General features: G+C 40.4%; 2 protein-coding genes across 7 annotated transcripts in view; one reads left to right on the plus strand and one right to left on the minus strand.

Annotated features, from left to right (window-relative positions):
- Positions 1–2,972: 2,972 nt before the first annotated feature.
- On the minus strand, positions 2,973–19,861 carry BBIP1 (BBSome interacting protein 1). 6 transcript variants are annotated; one of them, XM_056120363.1, is made up of 4 exons: positions 19,699–19,861; positions 18,782–18,826; positions 4,085–4,156; positions 2,974–3,281 (listed from the first exon to the last, which is right to left on the minus strand). In XM_056120363.1, the coding sequence occupies exons 3-4, from the start codon at positions 4,128–4,130 to the stop codon at positions 3,118–3,120; spliced, it is 210 nt and encodes a 69-aa protein (XP_055976338.1). In that variant the 5' UTR covers positions 4,131–4,156; positions 18,782–18,826; positions 19,699–19,861; the 3' UTR covers positions 2,974–3,117. The 6 variants fall into 6 exon arrangements, with proteins under 6 accessions (XP_055976334.1, XP_055976338.1, XP_055976337.1 ...); XM_056120362.1 differs by having other exon boundaries at positions 18,782–18,866; XM_056120360.1 differs by having other exon boundaries at positions 18,782–18,878.
- The window catches only part of SHOC2 (SHOC2 leucine rich repeat scaffold protein), a 67,973-nt gene continuing 67,058 nt past the window's right edge, over positions 19,264–20,178 (plus strand). The window contains exon 1 of the mRNA XM_056120356.1: positions 19,264–19,653. The gene's annotated coding sequence lies outside the window, so the exon portion shown is untranslated. The remainder of the gene's footprint in view (positions 19,654–20,178) is intronic.

Raw genomic sequence — 20,178 nt, forward strand, 5'->3', positions numbered from 1 at the left:
ATTGACTTCTATTGGTTTATTTTCTGATGATTCCACTTGCCAGTCAAGTTTTGTTGGAGCAAGCAATATGAAGTAAATTTGTTAGTGCCTGTTAAGGCTGGGGTGTGGAGGGAAAATGGGGGCTTTAGTGGAGGGAAGGTCACACTGCCAGACAGTATACATTAAATCACATAAAGGAGAATTTTTTTTTTTGCGTTTTTTTGGGTCACACCTGGCGATGCACAGGGGTACTACTCCTGGCTCTGCACCTAGGAGTTACTCCTGGTGGTGCTCAGGGGACCATATGGGATGCTGGGAATAGAACCTGGGTCGTCCGCGTGCAAGGCAAACGCCCTACACGCTGTGCTATCTCTCCAGCCCCAAGGAGCATTTTTAAATCATGGGAATTTAGGTTTTGCTTCTTGCAAACTTTTAAATCAATAGTAAATTTACAATATTAGGAAAATACATGCACTTTTGATGTTAACTGAAGCCTAAATTTTGAAGATACACATAAAATTGTTACCATATGTAGCACTGTCCTCCCATTGTTCCCAAAATATAGCACTGTTCTCCCATTGTTCATCGATTTGCTCAATTGGGCCCAGTAACATCTCCATTGTGAGACTTCTTGTTACTGTGTTTGGCATATCAAATAACTCTCGGGTAGCTTGCCAGGCTTTGCCGTGCGGGCGAGATACTCTTGGTACCTTGCTGGGCTCTCCAAGAGGGGCGGAGGAATTGAACCCAGTTCGGCCGGGTTGGCCTCATGCAAGGCAAACACCCTACCTCTGTGCTATCACTCCAGCCCTGTTACAAAATAATGCTGCAAAAATTATTTTCTAGAAGCTTAAAGGTTTTTATTCATCTACTGTGTCATAAAATAGTAGGCATTACTAACAGTCATCTAAAGAATGAGCACATTTCTAATCTCTTGAAAAGCCCTAAATACTCAGCAGGACCTCAAGATATTTGCCAATTTAAATTGTCTATCAGTTAAAACAAATCAGCCAAGAATTATATTTAAAATTATATTCTTAGGAATATAGCTATTATTGAGATAGTCTATTAATTTTTTAATTTGGGGGCCACACATGGTGTTTCTCAGGACTTAACTCCTAGCTCTGCACTCAGGGATTACTCCTGGCAGGAGGGCCAGGGATTGAACCTGAGTTGGCATGTAAGGCAAGCAGCCCTATCCACAGTACTATCATTCTTGCCCACTTAGTCTTTTAAAACTAAGTTCTAAATGTTCATATATACTCCTCTATCACTTTCACCTTCAGGGTTTTGTGTTTGAGACCTGAATGATAAAGATCAACATGTAATACTTTAAGTCCTTAAATATAATGAAAAGGTCAGAGGACTCCTGGATAGTTTTTTTTTTTCTTCATTTTGTTTTGTTTTGGCCACACTTGGTTATGTTCAGGACTCACTGATACGGGACCATTCCTGGCGGTGCATAGGAACCACAAGTGGTGATGGCTGTTGAACCCACGTTGGCCCATGCAAGTCAAGGCAAGCACCCTACCTATAGCTATAGACACAGATGGTAGTTTCTAAAACCCAAATAAATAGGTGTAAAAGAATAAAACATTAGAACTAACAAAGTGTTTTGAAGAGTATATATATATATATATATATATATATATATATATATAGCACTGTAACACTGTCCTGTTGTTCATTGATTTGCTTGAGCGGGCTCCAGTAACCTCTCCATTGTGAGACTTGTTACTGTTTTTGGCATATCAGATACTCCACCGGGAGCTTGCCAGGCTCTGCTGTGCAGGCGGGATACTCTCAGTAGCTTGCCAGGCTCTCCAAGAGGGATGGAAGAATTGAACCGAGGTCAGCTGCGTGCAAGGCAAACAACCTACCTGCTGTGCTATTGCAGCAGCCCATATGTAATGCCAGCCTCAAAAAAAGTGTGCATATATAACATCCAGGAAACTTGGATTTTGCTGATTTATCATTTTCATATATCAAGAAAATAGTTTTGGGGTTGTGGATGTCAGGTTAGTGGGAGAGTATGTTCATCATATATATTAGGTTTTGGTTTGATTCCTGTCTCTTAAATGAGGCAAAAAAATGTCCATCATGAACACTTTATTTTGTATATCAAAAATTCAGTATTTTCAAAAAATTTGTGTGTGGAACACACCTAGCTATACTCAGGGCTTACTCCTGGCTCTGCTCCAAATTCCTTGGGGACCATATGGGATGTCAGAGATCAAACCTTGGTCAACTATGTCCAAGGCAAGTGCCCTACGTGCTGTACTCCAGCCCCAAATTCAGTAGTTTTACAAATATACTGCATTACAAAATGTAAATTTCAGGTATATAACTTGTCTGTACTACATTTAGCACCATGAGGGGCTGGAGAGACCTCGAAGGTTTAGTGGATGCTTTACAGGCTGGATTCCTGTGTTAGATTTGGAGCATCACAGAGAACATACCCCTGAGCACCATTTGCTGTGACCTCCTGAGCCCCTCAAAAAAGTCATTAAAAATTAATTTCTAGGGCCCCTGACCTAGAACAGAGGGGAGGGTGCTTGCCTTGCATGCAGATGACCTGGATTCAATCCCCATCATTCCATCTAGTCCCCTGAGCCCCCACTAGGAGGGATTCCTGAGCACAGTTGGGTGTGGCCCAACCCACCTCCATCCCTGCAAAAAGTGTAATTTCTGTTTTTTTTTACCATACAGTTGACCTCTTCTGCTAACTCATATCTGTCGTCATATAGATCAGTGTTTCCCAAAGTGGGCAGCATAGTTGGAGGAAGCCTTGTTAAGTTAATTTCCAAAAGGGTACTGAGTGAATGTTTTTTTTCTCCTGAAAAGGACATACTTGGGAAACTCTGATAAGTCTCGTCAGATTCAGTCAGGTGAGCCCAAGAACCATCTCTATGAAACTAATAGAGGAGTGGCAATCATTTTTAAAAAGTTAAAAAATGAAACGGATTAAAGTTTTAAAATTTTTGTGTTCAGACTTACCATTTTTACTTGTCTGGTATTTTTGTATTATATGAATACTATCAACTTTATTAACATGTTCAGTACACAGATTAAAATAAAGATTGTTTTAAACTACAGTAAGTAAGATAGGGTGTTTTGTAGAAGTGCTGTCATCATCATTCAATGGGTTGTTTGTTGTTCCTTTTCTGCCATTTCTTGTTGACGAATTGTATTCTGTGCTATTTGCTGCATTTTCTCCAATTTTTCCAGAGTCAGAGATTTTAAGGGCAAGAGTTTGGGTTTACATAGCACCATCGTGGTTACATCTTCCACAGACAACTGCCCTAAGTTTAAGAAAAAGAATTTGAATTAGATGATACAAATTGCTAGTTGGATTTGCTATTAGAATGAAGTTCTAAAATTGTTAGTGAAAATCACTTGTTCCTATCTGTTACCTGGCAACATTTCTTCAATATAAAGATATATAGAAGCAATGTTTACTATAGGGAGAGGGTCTATGAAACAGCTTTGTCAGATGTTCAATCTGAAAAAAGTCTTACAACATACACAGTGCATAAAATACTTATGAATCATGCTCTCAATGTAAGTATTTAGGAGCTCCAATGGCACATTCATTTAGCACACAGAACTTAGCAGTATGGGCAGAATAAGTATTCAAAGTATTGGATGTATTAACTTAAACTTTTATTTTAAAAAAACCTGCTTGATTTATTTTTCTCATATTTCACAATGGTAAAAAAATAGTGGTCTTAGTTATAAGCTGGGTTGGAGCGATAGCACAGTGGGTAGGGCATTTGCTTTGCACTTGGCCGACCTGGCCGACCCAGGTTCGATTCCTTCGCCCCTCCCAGAGAGCCCAGCAAGCTACTGAGAGTATCTCGCCCACAGGGCAAAGCCTGGCAAGCTACCTGTGAGGTATTCAATATGCCAAACACAGTAACAATATGTCACAATGGAGACGTTACTGGGCCCGCTTGAGCATATTGATGAACAACGGGAGAACAGTGACAGTGACAGTAATAAGCAAAGTAGTTTTCACATTTCTAGCTATTGAGACACTTTAGTGTAGCTATTGCTCTGTAGGTCTCTATGTGTTCTATAATCTAAGTATTTGTGATTTAGATACCTTGTTTTGGAAGAACTTCCCGGAACATTGACTTCACTTCTGCCATGTCTGAATTCTTGGACACAGTTTTTCCTTCAATGAGAAATTATTCAAGAATGAATTCTCAGAGCGTATCATTGTTTAAGACATTTCTATGGTAGTTCAAGAACTAAAATGTTACTGTTACATAGTTTACCCAATAATTTTCTGAAAAAGAATTTACTTCTCTTTAGTGAAACAAGTTGAAGTAATTAATATTAAACATCTGGGTTTTGTCAGTTTTCTTTAATCAGTGGTGGTAATTGGAAGGGTGGGAGTTGTAAGGTTTTGCTCTCCTAGTGAAAAATTGGGCTGGAGTGATAGCACAGTGGGTAGGGTGTTTGCCTTGCACTCAGCCAACCCAGGTTTGATTCCTCCGTCCCTCTCGGAGCCCGGCAAGCTACCGAGAGTATCTTGCCTGCATGGCAGAGCCTGGCAAGCTACCCATGACGTATTCAATATGCCAAAACAGTAACAACAAGTCTCACAATTTGTTGTGAGATGTTACTGGTGCCCACTCAAGCAAATCAATGAACAACGGGAGGACAGTGCTACAGTGCAGTACTACAGTGAAAAACTGGTAGGACTTTGGTTTTTAAAGAGTTTTAACAGCAGGTAAAAAGTAAACATTTGATGTATAACTATTTTGATTAATAGTATTTACATGAATGGTAGGTGAGGTAAAAAAACTATTATTTTGGATAAGGCATGTAGTTAGGGAAAGGAGATAGTAAATATACCTAACAGTCCCCATAATTAAATATCTGGTTTTTACTTTAACCCCCTTGCAATAATTAAAACATCCTAAGAAGGTGAATTAACTCGAGCATAAGTATGCACTTTATTTTTTATTTATTTATTTTTTGCTTTTTGGGTCACACCTGGTGATGCACAGGAGTTACTCCTGGTTCATGCACTCAGGAATTATTCCTGGCAGTGCTTGGAGGACCATATGGGATGCTGGGAATCGAACCTAGGTCGGCTGCATGCAAGGCAAATGCCCTACCTGCTGTGCTATTGCTCCAGCCCCAAGTGTGCACTTTAATTTATCTCTAATATGAGATAGTAAAGTGCCAGTGAATACATTAGTATTTCATTATGGATATCCTAGCATATATTCTGTCTGTTGACATTTGTTCTCAGTGGTATATCCCTGAATACTGCTGTGCTGTATATATATATATCCAAACTGTTCTGGACTGTAGTTTGTGGAATGCCCCTTTCCAGATGCTTCTGTAGACAGTTCCACCCGCTTCGTGATATTTCACCATACTGCTGCAATCTTAACAGGTCTTTTACATCACCACCACAGATTTATTATTTATAAAGTGGGAATGCTGGCTCTGTGCCTGTCTTCACAACCCACTCACCATAGTCAAGTGAACTGCTTCTAGTTTTATTCATTCTATGACTGACAGTCCTAGTAAAAGCTTCCTACTCTCAACTAAGCTTCTTCCCCTCCCATTAAAATGCCTAATCATGGGGCCAGACAGAGTACAGAGGTACATTGGTTTATCTCTAGCAACACATGTCCTCCAAGCACTGCCAGCAGTGATTATTGACACAGAGCTGTAAGTAAGCACTAAGCATGGTGGTGTGTCCCACACCAAACCACAAACTCCTAACCTATTCTGAAACATTCAACTAAGTTCTAACTGCTTTGCTCTCAGTTTTATCTCTACACTGGAGCTGTGGAGGGGAACTCTGGTTAGATCCCCACTTGGATCCCTCTGGTTAGATCATCAGGTGTAGCTCTGGTGAACCCTGAGCACTACCAGGGTGGCTTTGGTGGTTCCTGCCCACTATAGGACCCCAACATTACTACATCCTTGGGCACTTGCATTCGATCTTAGGCTCCATCACTAAGAATCACCAGTGCCCCCGGATACCTGAGCTCTGGATAGGAGCCTCCTCACCCATTTCATTCCCTGAGGGTTGAAAACAAAGTAGGAAACGGGTCAGAATACATAGTGGTCATCTTGAATCTGAGATACAATACACACTTAGAATTGAATTTCTCATTCTGTGATCATCTTTTTTTTTTTTTGCTATCTTTCTTTTCCTCTAGAGGTTATGTTGAAGGCATCAAAGAACTCAAAGAAGAACATCAAAGAACTCTAGTTAGTGTGAATATACATATAACAAAAAGCACTCAGCCTCTCCATTAAAATCATTGATTAAAATATTCATTAGGCACTTTGTGCAAATTTGACATGCTACTGAAAGGGAGGAGAGACATATACTGATAAATGTGAAGGACATTCATAGCTGGTAAGGTTGAAGAACCTAGTTGAAGAACATCAAAGAACTCTAGTTAGTGTGAATATACATATAACAAAAAGCACTCAGCCTCTCCATTAAAATCATTGATTAAAATATTCATTAGGCACTTTGTGCAAATCTGACATGCTACTGAAAGGGAGGAGAGACATATACTGATAAATGTGAAGGACATTCATAGCTGGTAAGGTTTCATGTTACCAAAATTCTCTTCCTCCAAAACACTAAAACGATAGGTGAGTATACTTTCTCTTGCTTATACTGTCACTTCCAAAATCTGGTCTGAGGAAAACAATGAAACTTGATGCTCCACCAAACCTTAGTTTTGTGACTAAGCTGTTATTGTTTCTGGAAAGGGTGTGGGGCCACAGTCTTATAGTGAGTGGGTTGGTCCTGGTGTGGGGAAGATCAGTGCTGTTCTTGCCTAGGTAGACTGTTTTCCTAAGGTTGATTACTTTTCCTGGGTTCCCCTCTAGGCTTTGACAGGACAGAAACAGGAAGGGAAGGGCTAAAATAAGCAAGATGATGGTTGGATGTCCTCTATTGTCAAGACTACCATTGTCTTGATAATCTGCCTAGGGAGTCCAGATTAGAAAGAAGCATTTATTTCCTTTTCCAGGTGGCCAGCTAATAGTCAAACATAGGTGTTCTGTCTGGTGTAATATGCCCTAAGGAGTTCTGGCTGCTCCTACAGGTACTTTTATTATTGGTAAGAGGTGTGTAATACTAGGAACAAATAGTCCAAAGAAGAAATGTACCAGCTAGACTGCAATTCATGTGTGTCACACCAAGTGCGATATCTTTCACTTTAATAATATATAGTACTTTCCATGTGCCAGGCACTATATAATTGAGCTAAAGTTGGGGGGAATGACCATTAATAAAAGGGGACCTTACATTTCTAGAATAAAGAGAGATAATCAATAGAATATGAATCAATAGTAAGTTCTATAGAAAATAAAATAGCTTTAAGGATTATAGGAGTCCTGTGGTGGCAGGTATTTCAATTTAAAGGGGGAAATTACTGTGGCTTCATTAAGAGATAAAAATTAATGTTCTTTTGGTATGCATGTTCTTTTGAAATTGCAAAATAAAGTTCAAAACCTGATACAATATATGAGAATAGGTATAGGAGAAGGGGTAGTTTCCACTGGGGAGGTGGATTTGCTGGTAATTATTTTGTTGAATTATCTGTCATATCTAAAAACTAGATATATTTTCCTTGATTCCAGTAAAGAAAAAAAATCACAAATATAATAAAGATTTTCATTAAAGCAATGCACTGAATAACAAAATGTTCAGCAATAGAAATGTTAAGTTATGGAACAGCTGTACAATGGAATAGTATGACAGACTTTAAAATGATAAAACTGTCAGCATATTTTAAGATAACATTAACTTGCCAAAGTATAATTCTTACATTAGTAGAAACAAAACTTTTTCTTTAGGGCATGTGGTGATGGGATGGAACTTAGGGCTTCACACATGCTGAGCCACATGCCTGGCCCATGAACCCAGACTTTGAATGCTCAGAAGAATGAGTTATCAGTTAAATCATTTTTTGGAAGCCCTTGGCCTGGGTAATTGGAAAATTATCTGTTTCACTTTTCTTCCTGGTTTGTTTAGTCTGCAATTTCTCCTAGAGATAGCTGTTTTTATGGATAATGAATTACAAAGTCACAGAGTAAGCAAAACTGTAATAGTCATTTGAACTAGGTGTTTAAAATTAATGCATAAGAAGTTAGAGGTCAACCAAATTTTTGTCATAAAATATGACAGCTGAAAGACACGGAAGTCTAGGAAGGATGACTAATCCACGAATTTGTAATGTAAGTTTATCATGTAACCTTAGAACTAAGTTAAATTAGATTTACTTTGATAACCAAACTCTGGAAGTGGAATAAAACAAGAGCAAGAAGTATCCTTCTGAACTTTGAGACTGTGGTATCAGGTTCTCAAATTTTTCTCTCTGTTTTTGGGTACCACCCAAAAGGTGTTTGGGGTTGTTCTGGGCAGTTCTTGAGAGACCATACGGTATTGGAGATAGGATCTGCCTGCTTTGCAGCATGTGCTCCAGTCAGTATGCTCTGAACCCCAGAGATCCTCAATTTTAATGCTTGTTGCCCACTAAAGAGATTAAAAAAAAGTGTAGTTTCAGTTCAAGATACAATTTCTAGCATATTTAAAAAGACCAGCAAACATTATCTCCAATATAATCTATATACCATAGCAATCTAGTAGCCACAATTATGTTATTCTTAAATCAGAAATTTTACATCATTTTTCTCGCTGAATTCTTTTTACACTAAATTTTATTCTACTGTGTATATTAACATGGTTTAACATTTTCATGATCATCTTGACATTCTACAACAAACGTGTTACGAATTTTAATGCACAAGGATGTGGCTCAAGAAGTAGAATGCCTCACATGTGTGAGGCTGTGGGTTGATGTGTGGCACTGCAGCATGCCCCGTCCCCCAGCACTACAAGTATATAACTCCTTCAAAGCAAAAGTACAACTTAAGGTATCTGGGATCAGAGGTGTCTATCCAAACAGACTTTCTACAAGCATACTAAATGTCTGTAATGTGCCAAACCACAACTAAATGAGGAGGGTGACAATGGATAAGACCCAAATACTTCCCTTTGGAGAATCTGGGAGAGATGAGATGGGATATAGTTACAATTACTTTAATAAAAAACATGTCTATTATGTATGCTTTGAGAAACCAAAAACATGAATAATTTGGGTCAGACTAGCTGGCATTATAATTACTGAGAGCCAAGATGTAAAAGGGGATGGGTCTTTGACACGTCACCCACTACCCCCAGCCTTAGTACTGCTGGGTGTGGCTCTGGAGACCTCCAGAGCACTGGAGGGGGTGATCCTGGTAATCCATACCACTTTGGCAGCATGTCCTTGGTTCCTAGCAGTGAAGTTTTCAACCAGCCCCATTGAGCACCATTTGGGTTCTCCTCACCTCCCCCCGCAAAAGAGTTCTTAAAGGTGAAAGTATACTCTAGAAAAAGACTATTCGAAGAAAAAAACATTTAAAAAAATGGCCCGAGGAATGACTACAGCAGAGTACATACAGTATATATATTGTGGTAGGACTAATCAGGTGGCGATCAGTTTATCCTGTTTTAAATTCTTAGACCTTATGTCCTATAGAGAGTTCTGAGTGAGTGGGTATGTGTAAGACATAATTAATATTTTTAGAAGCATATTCTGATCAAAAAGGAAAAGCTGAAGAGACATTAATAGCAAGGAGACTAATAAGTTATAATTGTATAAGGTAAGATGAACAAAAGCAATGCAATTAGACAAAGAAACAGGGATACAAGGATATGAAGACATTCAGATTCAAAATATCCCCATAGAGTCCCTCACACTAGTGATATGATAAAAGATAACAGATTTCCTAGACTTGCGTGTCTTTCAACTGGATGATGCAAGCAGTAATTCAAGGAGGTTAAGGAGGAAAGATAAAGACTATAAGATATGTTAGACTCACTGAGGTTCAACAGATAAAAGAGGAATGGAAGATCCAGAATAGCCAGTTGGACAATACTATACACTAGAAAAAGGATATAGAAAGATGGTAGACTGTAGTAGGATTGGTGTTAAAAATAAATACAGTGTGATTGAGAGTAGAATCTGGAGGCAGATTAGTCATTTAAACATTAACTTTCTAAGCTTCAGTTTCATCTTTATAAATAAAGCTTATTATGGTATCAACTTTAGATAAATGACACAGTTCACAAATTCATTAGACCATACCCAACAAATGTCAAGAGTTCAATGAATGTCAGTGATTCTGTGCTGTACCATTACTATTACAATGACAAAATTAGATTCTTAGAAAAAGTCTACTGACATAAATTAAGAGTTTTAGAATCTTCAACATAGAATGAGAAATAACCTGCTGGCAACCAAGAAAACTAGCAATTTCCAATCACCTCCTTTGCATCCATTTATATTGTATTATAGTTATGTCAAGGGCTGGAGAGACAGAGTTCAAAGACGAATGCAGGCTTTGCATGTGGGACAATGATTAAATCCCCAGAACTGCATGACCCCCAAGTAACACTGACTCCCAGGCACTGCTGGGTGTGGTCCCCAAGTCAAACAAAATAAACTTATTTTAAGGAAAGAATGGTTTCAATGCTCAGAAATCTATTTTAACCAGTTTGACTACTTATAATAATAATACAGATAATAAGATCCATATTTTAGTACAATTTTTTTTAACATTTTAAGACACTGGTGACCGACTGGATTCCACGGGATGTCAAAAGACCGCGTGGCCGCCCACCTACCAGATGGTCAGACTTCTTCGTCAAGATCATGAACGATCAGTTTGAGGCCCTTCATGTTCCCGGAGCGAACAGATGCCATTGGGCTACACTAGCACGCGACAGGGACAAATGGAGACGTTACTGGCGCCAGCTCGAGCAAATCGACGACTAACGGGAAGTGATTAAGTGAAGGTGATTTTGAAGGATTCTATGGTGACTTAATTTTTATTTTTTTGGTTTTTGAGCTATGCTTGGTGATGCTAAGAGCTTAACTCCTGGCTCTGTACTCTGGAACTACTCCTGGCTGTACTTGGGGGGATTATACACTGAAGCTTGGGACTGTACAAAGGATTGCGCAAGGATAGTGTCCTAACTGCTTTACTATTTCTCTGGCCCCTCTATGAGATGACTGTAGAATTGAATTTCTCATTTACCTACTTACTATATGCATCCACTTGTATGTATATATGTTTATATGTTATTGAATTTAACAAATTTAATCTAGGAAGGGCTGGAATGATAGCACAGCGGGTAGGGCGTTTGCCTTGCATGCAGCCAACAAGCCAACCTGAGTTCGATTCCTCCGCCCCTCTCGGAGGAGCCTGGCAAGCTACCGAGAATATCTTACCCGCACAGCAAAGCCTGGCAAGCTGCCCATGACGTACTCGATATGCCAAACACAGTAACAAGTCTCACAATGTTACTGGGCCCGCTCCAGCAAATCGATGAACAATGGGAGGGCAGTGACAATGACAGTCTAGGGAAGTTATCTTGTGCAACTTAACAATGAAGAAATAGATTTTTGAATTTATGCTTGCTTATTTCAAAGCTTACTTCTGATTTTATTTCTCTCATCTGAAAAAACTCCACATGGGCTTAACATGGAGTACCAACACACCAACACTTAAGTTAGTTAAGAGCAGACTGTAGTGTGTAGTTGAAAGTTAAAATAGTAAGTAGAATAGACCTGATTTCTATTGGAATGGACAGTTCTCAAGCCACTTGGGACCTTTACAAAGAAGGGTGATTAGAAAATGAGTCAGGATAAAAATATAAAGGCAGCATACAAAGTTCTTCATATTTTCTCTTTAGTTTGAGAACTGCCAGAATCAGACACATGATTTTTCTCTCTCATACTTTAATTTGTGTGAGGTTTAAGCATTTTAGTTCATGTTTCTGAAAGAAATTTAGAAGAAAAAAATTACTGCATTTTTGTTTAGAATTTTGTTTGTAGCTTTAATATTACTTTTAAGAGAAGGGGTTAAGGGATAGTACAGCTGGTAGAGCATTTGCCTTGCATATGGCTGACCCATATTTGATCCCTGGAATCCCATATGGTCCCCTGAGCACTACCGAGTGATCCCTGAGTGCAGAGCCAGTAGTAAGCCCTATGCACCATTAGTGTGACCCCAAATTCCCCTCAAAATATATTTTTAAAAGAAGATGCCACTGGAACTTTCAAATGTCAGTTAGAAATATGCGATACTTTAGAAGCTTACAAATTTTGTATTCTTGGGGCTGGAGAGATAGTTCAGTGGTTAAGGTGCTTGCCTTGCATATGACTGACCCATATTGGATTCCTAACACCACATATGGTCCTGAAGACTGCCAGGAGTGACCCCTGACCACAGAGCCAGGAATAAACCCTGAAAAACCAAAACCAAATGAGGCAAAAAAAGTTTTGTATTCTTTTTCCCCCTCAGATTAGTTTATATGCAAACCTATTAATGAAATCAAAATTCTGGGTAAAATAGCTGAATAGGACTATAATTTAGAATGCACCCTATTTCCATATAGCCCTCTGGAAAATGTAGGCTTATCGTCACATAGCAAGCAGAGTGGACAATAAATTACTAAAATCCAACCTCCATTCCCAGTAACTAAAAGTATATACATATGGATCAGAAATATCAACATAAAAACCGATTGTGGGGGCCAAGTTATGGTTTCTAAAAGTGTTCTGGACAAGAATTAAGGTTTTAAAAACTGTCCTCCTAGGACATGCTAAAGTCTGACCTTTGCTAGTTCCAAGGACTGTTAATTTACTCCTTCATAACCTATGCCAGCTAATCCTAATTTATCAGTAGCTCATCATAATTTCTTTTTCTTCCATTAATTTATCCAAGCTTACTACCTTTTCATAACTCTATAAAAACCCATTTTTAAAGTTTGAAATTGGATGCTTCAGATTATTCCAGGGTTCTATCTTAAACAGTGACAGTAAAATAAAACAGAATTTTGAGAGGCTAGAGAGCTAGAACAGGGATTGAGGCATATGCTTTGCATGTGCGTTGACCTGGTTCATTACAGCACCACATGGAACCCACTCATCAGGTGCAGTTGTGGAGACAAAATGAGCACCACAAGGATGCTCTAGTAATTCCCACCACGTAGGGCCGAAGTAGCACTCCATCTCTGGTTCTTACGTTGAACTACCAGTACTCCTTCCCCATCTTCCCTCCCTCCTCTCCAACCCCAACCAGAATCTTGATCTGGATTTTTTTCCTGATCATCTATTTTACATTGATAGTTTAAATGGGGTACAGGGTTGTATGTATTCTTCTCTACTGACAACTAGCTGTATTTCAGTATATTTCTAAACCAACTAGAGGTTTGATTTTTTCTAATATAAAGATCATGTATTTGTCTTAGATACAAGTATTAAATGAAAAGTGGACACAAACGTGCTTAGATACCGCATGACATTATTCTCCTTGTACTTTTCATGTTTTAGAATAAAGGGACTGTTTTTATTATTTTGGGCAACAACTAGTGGTGCTGAGGGGCTACTCCTGGCTCGCTGCTTGTTAGGGGCTCCATGTGGTGCCAGGATCTACCCAGTTCTCGTGCATGTTCTCAGCTCATAGAGTTGTCTCTCTGGTCCTAAAGGACTTGCTTTACATCTTTCATTATGGTTCCTTGCTACTTTAAAAAAATTCTTTGAATTTTCAACAACAGTAGGGGAACATGTTAGACAGCATGATCTATGTTAAGGTGTTTTATGTTTATTTACTTTAAAACCAGCACGTGTTTGGGCCAGAGAGTACAGCAGGTAAGGCGCTTCCCTTGCATATGGCGGACTTGGTCCGCACCACCACATATGGTCCCACAAAATCTGCCAGGAGTGATCCCTAAGCACAGAGCTAGGGCCAAGATCTGAGCACCGCTGGGTTTGCCCCTCCCCCAAGAAAAAACCCCCCAAAATTAATGCAGCCAGGTTGTCAAATTATATTCTTAAAATTTTTTCAAAAAACAAGGTGTTGGGGTTGGAGCAATAGCACAGCAGGTAGGGCGTTTGCCTTGCACGCGGCCAACCCAGGTTCGATTCCCAGCATCCCATATGGTCCCCTGAGCACTGTCAGGGGTGATTCCTGAGTGCAGAGCCAGGAGTAACCCCTGTGCGTCGCCAGGTGTGACCCAAGAAGCAAAAGAAAAAAAAAAACAAAATATGGTGTTTTTTGAAAAAATTTTCTTTTTTTTTTTTGGTGGTGCTAAAAACTTAGGGCTTCATATGTGCAAATCTCCTTGGCCCAAGTATAAAAAAGATTTAAAATGTACTTGAAATGATATTTAAAAACATAAGATTTCACATAAAGTCCAAATTTCTGTCCCTGTGGACAAATCTGGCGACCAAGTCCATATTCTTATATGGCAAAATTAGGGCTAGGAAGTAATGGCTCATTTCGATGGGGCTTTACCTGTTTAGCTTCTCTAGCCTTCACTTTGCAAATAGTAAAATCAGAACCCCTGAAACATATTTATATGCCAAAATATTTGAATTTGTCATTAATAGACATTAAGAAACAAAAATAGTATTTCTGAAAATTGAGAGGTACCAGAAGCAATCCCATAGGATTTTTATGGAAGGATAGTGTAGAGTATTTTCTTTTTGAATACTTATTGTGGTTCCTTTTAATTAAATTCATCTGCCTAGTGCAGTGTGAAAGTGGGGTGAGAAAAACTGGTGGCAAATATTATAAAATATCTTTTGTTTTATCTAAAACTTGTGGTGGAATGAAATGAATTTTTGCATGCAAATTATCATTTTTGAATGTAAACAGGAATAAAAGGTGAAAGGGGAACACAGCTTTCCAATCGACACAAAGTAGTAATGCTTACTCTCACACCAGTGGCTGTCCACATGCTAACAAAGTGCTTAATTTGGATTGATAATGTTCATCTGGCTATGCCAAATAACATCATATGTCATATAGTTGGAAACTAGAGTAGATTTTATTCTGTTTTGCTATCTGGCATCTGCTAGTAGAAGAATGTTGCAACATGTTCAATTTGGCTAATTAATCCAGACTCATATGAATAAAATGTGCAGTGTCTAGCTTCTGAAATGTGCCTAGACTTAAGAACAGGAACTGTTTCTTTGGGTGAATGTGGATGACGCCATTGGTTCTGGTATACTGCAGTAAGAAACACTACTATTAAGTTCATAAACAATTATATATCCTATTTATACAAAATTCCCTCTTCTAATAATTTTTTGCTCTTTTGAAATTCATCACCAGAAAGCAGGCCTAAAAATGTTAGTTATTAACCTTTAAGAAAGGTATCCGAAGAGCTTTACATTCCCAGTATGAGATATTCAGCTATTTTAACAGTATGCAAAGAAAGGGAAATAAAGAGTTCATACTTTACCCAGTAAGCTTTCACCCTCAAATCATCTGTACCAACCCCCTCAGGACAGATTTTTCTGGAGGCCTCCTCAGACTCACTGAATCTGTATCTCTAATTTTCAATTAAGTTCCCCACATTAAATTTGTGGAACAATTATCTTAAATTTATTCCCTTTATACTCAATGCTACTATGTGCACAAATTGTTCTAGTATTTATTAATACGTTTATATACTTAATATATAATATACTTATATACTTAAATACATTTTTGGGGGTCTGTTTTTGAGTTATACCTGACAGTGCTCAGGGCTTACTCTTGAATCTGCATTTTGGGAACACTCCTGGTGGTGCTTGAGAGACCATATGCAGTGCCAGAGATCAAACGCAGGTCTGCTGAGTACAAGGCAAGTGCTTTATCCGAGGTACCATCTCTCCAGCCCCAAATGTATTTTAATTAACTCTGTTCAGCAATTATGGCTCCAATTGATGATGGGGAGAATGAGTAAATTATCTAAAGTCACCAGCTAGTAAATGGCTCTTTTTCTGAAACTCAGCTCTGACTACAATCTATAGTATTAACTGATATATCATTTTGCCTTATGTACATCTGGATTTACAACTTAAAACTACTTCACGTTCCAACAGGAGCAATTTTTTTTCTACACAAAATAGTTGACTAATGGAGCGTATTGCTGAGTTTTCAACATGATGTCCAAAAACACACTATATTAGTCTTAGGAGTTTTGCCCTTCCATTAGATTTGATTTTTACTCCCTTAAGTGCATTTTCTTTCACTTTCATGAACAAAATTTAAGTATAGAGTGCAAGGAATACATGAGCTTGAATGTCTTGGGAATTTTTCAATGGTGATTGTGAAGTAGATTCTCCAAACACTTCTCTATCCATTGGGCAGAGAATGTTCGTAATATACTGAGTGTTAAGTATAATCTTGATTTTGCAATTTTTAATAGGCTCTGATGAATGCTACCAAAAAGCTATCACAAAAAACACCAAGACCAATTAGGACTTGCAAGAGAATTTCAGGGGGGAAAATAACATTGCCTAAATTGGAATGTGGCCAGGTGGCCAGCAGTTGCCTTGGAATCTGCTTTGATAACATCGAGACTCATCTGTATTTGAATTGCAAGGCCCACACATCTTTCATCAACAGTCTTAAAGGGTGCCAGGAGTCGAAACTCATGAAACTATGCTGACATCAGTCCACTTTGCTGGAGATTTCATTGCATCAGCTCCAAGTGTAGGCAAAGTAGTAGTAATATTTTATTAAAGCAGTTTATGTTGCCAGTCCAGAGCACTAATATATACACTAGAGGTTTCCAAATGTAATATGGCCAACTGCTCTTAAAAAGAAAAAAAACAATCATTCAGTGTCCAAGTGGAAATCTACCTCCTTTTAAGGGAAGTATTTTCCTTCACGGCAGCTGTGCTCTTGAGATTACTACTGCACCCCTCCAGATTGTACTGATGTCCTTCCTCCCTACTTCCCAGTAGGGGTGGGACGGTATCACCCTCTTTGGGAAACACTGCAGAAGGATCAAACGCTAAACTTCTCTTTGTATAGAAAAATATATATATGCTGAAGGATGATTTCAACTGGCAACTCAAGACATTGATACATGTAGCTATATTTGACAAGGCTAAATACTGTGAAGCTTCTTGCCCCACCCCTGCAAAAAAAGGAACCAAATTTCTGTACTAACTTTGAACTTTACAAGAAAGAAAAATAAAAAGATATTCAAAAATTTTTTTTTCAAAATACCAAAGTCAGGCAGGGGCAAAAAAGATTAGAGGACTCTTTTAGGTTAAGGTCAAAGACCTACAATAATCAATTATAAATTCAGAAACTTAACTGAATTTCTATAGGGGGAAAGAGAAAGTTTAAAAGATATTAAATCAACTGGAAAATATAAAGACTGGATTTTAAGTCTTGCAGAAGTTACCAAATTTGCAATTCTAATCTGTGATTTTGATATGTTTTTCAGGAAATAATTTGTAATTATGATACTATGTTTTGCTGAACTACATTTTCGGTGGGGGGTGGGGTGGGGGGAGGGAGGTGGGAACACACCCAGTGGTGCTGAGAGTTATACTTCTGGTTCATTTTGCTCAAGGATAAATCTTCATCACCACCATGTTTGGAGAACAGTGTTGGCCACTTCCAAGTACCTGTTTACTATTGCTCCAATCCCATTTTTTTTTTGAGGGGAGGTGCAGGGGGGGTTGGGTCACTAGGTCACACCTAGCAATGCTCAGGATTACTTCTGGTGAAGCATGGGGAACCGTATATAGTGCTGGAGAATGAAGGATGGGCTACGTGTAAAAGTCTTCTGCAACATGTCAGAAATTTTAGGGTTGCCTGTAATAGTAGTTGTCTGTAAAAAGTTTCCAAATAGTTGAATGGTAATGAAAAAAGTATGTGAGATGGGATAAAATAAATATGGCAAAATGTTAACTGTTAGACTCATGTGAAAGATACATGCATTTTTTTCCTCTTCCAACTCTTTCATGTATGAGGTTTTCTTTGGGGGATGGGTGGGGGCATATCTACTGATGCTCAGGGGTTACTCTGCATTCAAGAATTACTCCTGGCTGTTTTCCTGGGGGCGCGGGGAGGGGGGTTGGAGCGGTAGCACAGTGGGTAGGGTATTTGCCTTGCACGAGGCCAACCTGGTTACGATTCCTCCATCCCTCTCAGAGAGCCTGGCAAACTACCGTGAGTATCCTGCCTGCACGGAAGAGCCTGACAAGCTCCCCATGGCATATTTGATATACCAAAAACAGTAACAAAAAGCCTCACAATGGAGACGTTACTGGTGCCTGCTTGAGCAAATCAATGAACAACGGGAGGACAGTGCTACAGTGCTACAATGTTCGGGGAACATTTGAGATGCCAGGATTAAACCCAAGTCGTCCATGTGCAAGGAAAATGCCTGATCCCCTGGATTACTGCTCCAGCCCCATCTTTTATATATGAGTTTTTTAAAAAAATAATAATTAGGGGAGAAATATTGCAAAGATGTCAGAGAGGGGAATCCTAGAAAAAGTTGAGTAGCTCAGACTACGCTGAATTTACAATTATCTATCGTTCCAAAATAGGAGACAACTGATATTTTAATCTTTTAATAACTACCAAAAACATTATGTACAGGTAAAATGATAGGTGAATCTGACGAAACTCATTTTGGTGCAAATAGTGAAGCTAAGCATATTAGCAGCTGTTATTTCAAATAAAATTAATAGAAGAACAAGTCTTCAGTAAAGGCAAAAGATACTTCCTCCTGGGAATAATCTAGTTACACATCTTAGGATACCTGGACATGGACACAGAATCATAAAAGGCTGGTACTTCATTTTGTAGTATGAGTCCTAAGGGAGCGGAGAGAAATTTAGTAAAGGTAGGTTTGCACCCTTGTTGGCTGGCTAGGAATAAACAGTTTTTAATTTACCTGAAAGTTCTCCAGGTGTTTCCGCAGCAGCTTTAGGCTTCCAACCTGGGTATTACCAAGATAACTGACAGTTCGTGATTCAAGCCTACAGAAGGAACTTCATGACATAATGTGTGACAACTCTCGTAAACAGCCATATAAAAGTTGAGACGGCATTTTTATGAATATTCGCAAGCGTTAACTTGCTTAAGAAACTTCAGACATGCAGGATCAGGACAGTCTACACTCATCCCGATCTGCAGGCAAGGGTTACCAACCCACGAGAGAGGTGAAACAAAGGAATCGGCGATGTGAAGACAGGAGGAGGTGGGGGAATTAAGACTTGGAATCTGGCCGAGGTGGTGGTGGCAAACTACTTCCCCGCTTTATACCCGAGAGAGGGAAAACTCCTTTCTCGAACTGCCGAATTCCACCCATCTCCAAAGGTCAGAGGGTGAAAGTACTTAATGGGCACCCGCGGGGGCGGGGCCGGGCGCTCGGGCCGCCGAGGTTCAGGTCCCCGCGGCTGCGGGCAGGGCCGGGATGGGCTGGTCCAGCGGCCGCGCCCCACCGGAAACCCCAGAGCGACGGCGGGGGAGGGCGGGCCGCGGCCGGGCCAGCCCGGAAAGAAAACCTTCTTCCAGCGGAAGCGGTTCGGAGCCCACTCGCCCTCTCGGCCCTTGGTCTGTTAGGCGTAGTGGCGCCCCGGGCCCGCCCCGCCGATCGGGGGGCGACGGCCACTCTCTCCACTTCGCCACAACCGCCGGGACTGCGCCGAGCCGCCGAGAGCGCGGGCTCGTCTCAGCCTTCCTCTCTAAGCCTCTTCGGAAGTGTCCAATGCAACTTCCGGGCAGGGCAGGGATTTCTGGAGCCCCCAGTTCTTGTCCACCTAGGTGAGTGACCAGACGTCCCCGCAGATAAGGCCTAGGACCCCTTACCTTTCTCTCTTCCCAACCCGGGCAGGCCGTCCGGAAGGGGAACTAACTCGTCTAACACGGGATGTCTGGTCACCTTCGTGCCTTTGGGCCTACTCACTGATGCACCTCTTTCCCCGACGGCTCAGCTGTTGCCCAGGGCAACCGTGAGACTTGGGCGAAGGGAAAACTACGTCACGCCGGGGGCGGGGACATTTCCCGCTGCCATTCTCCGCTATGGCTTCCGCGGCTTCGACGCCGACTTCCGATTGGGAGCTGCTGCTCTACCCGGCTGGAGGCTGACTCGGTGGCGCTGTTAGCCGGCGGCGCCCCGTAGGCGGGAGAGCGGGGGTAGAGGAGCGGCGGGGCGGGAGAGGGAGGAGAGGCGGGGGGGGCGGTGGGGGGGGAGGAGGGGGCGGGGAAAGGAAAGGGAGGGGAGAGGGAAGCTGGCGCCGGGGCCTCGCTCTGATTGGGCGGCGTCGCTGGCGCCAGGGCCTCGCTCTG

This window comes from Sorex fumeus, unplaced genomic scaffold (assembly GCF_029834395.1).
Source record: "Sorex fumeus unplaced genomic scaffold, SorFum_2.1 ptg000043l, whole genome shotgun sequence".
Lineage (NCBI taxonomy): Eukaryota > Metazoa > Chordata > Mammalia > Eulipotyphla > Soricidae > Sorex > Sorex fumeus.

Coding starts and splice junctions, on each gene's coding strand:
- BBIP1 (XM_056120359.1), bottom strand. CDS start 4,130: ATGGCAGAAGTGAAGTCAATGTTCCGGGAAGTTCTTCCAAAACAAG. Junction 3,282..4,084: donor GGAAGTTCTTCCAAAACAAG/GTATCTAAATCA, acceptor TCTTAAACTTAG/GGCAGTTGTCTGTGGAAGAT.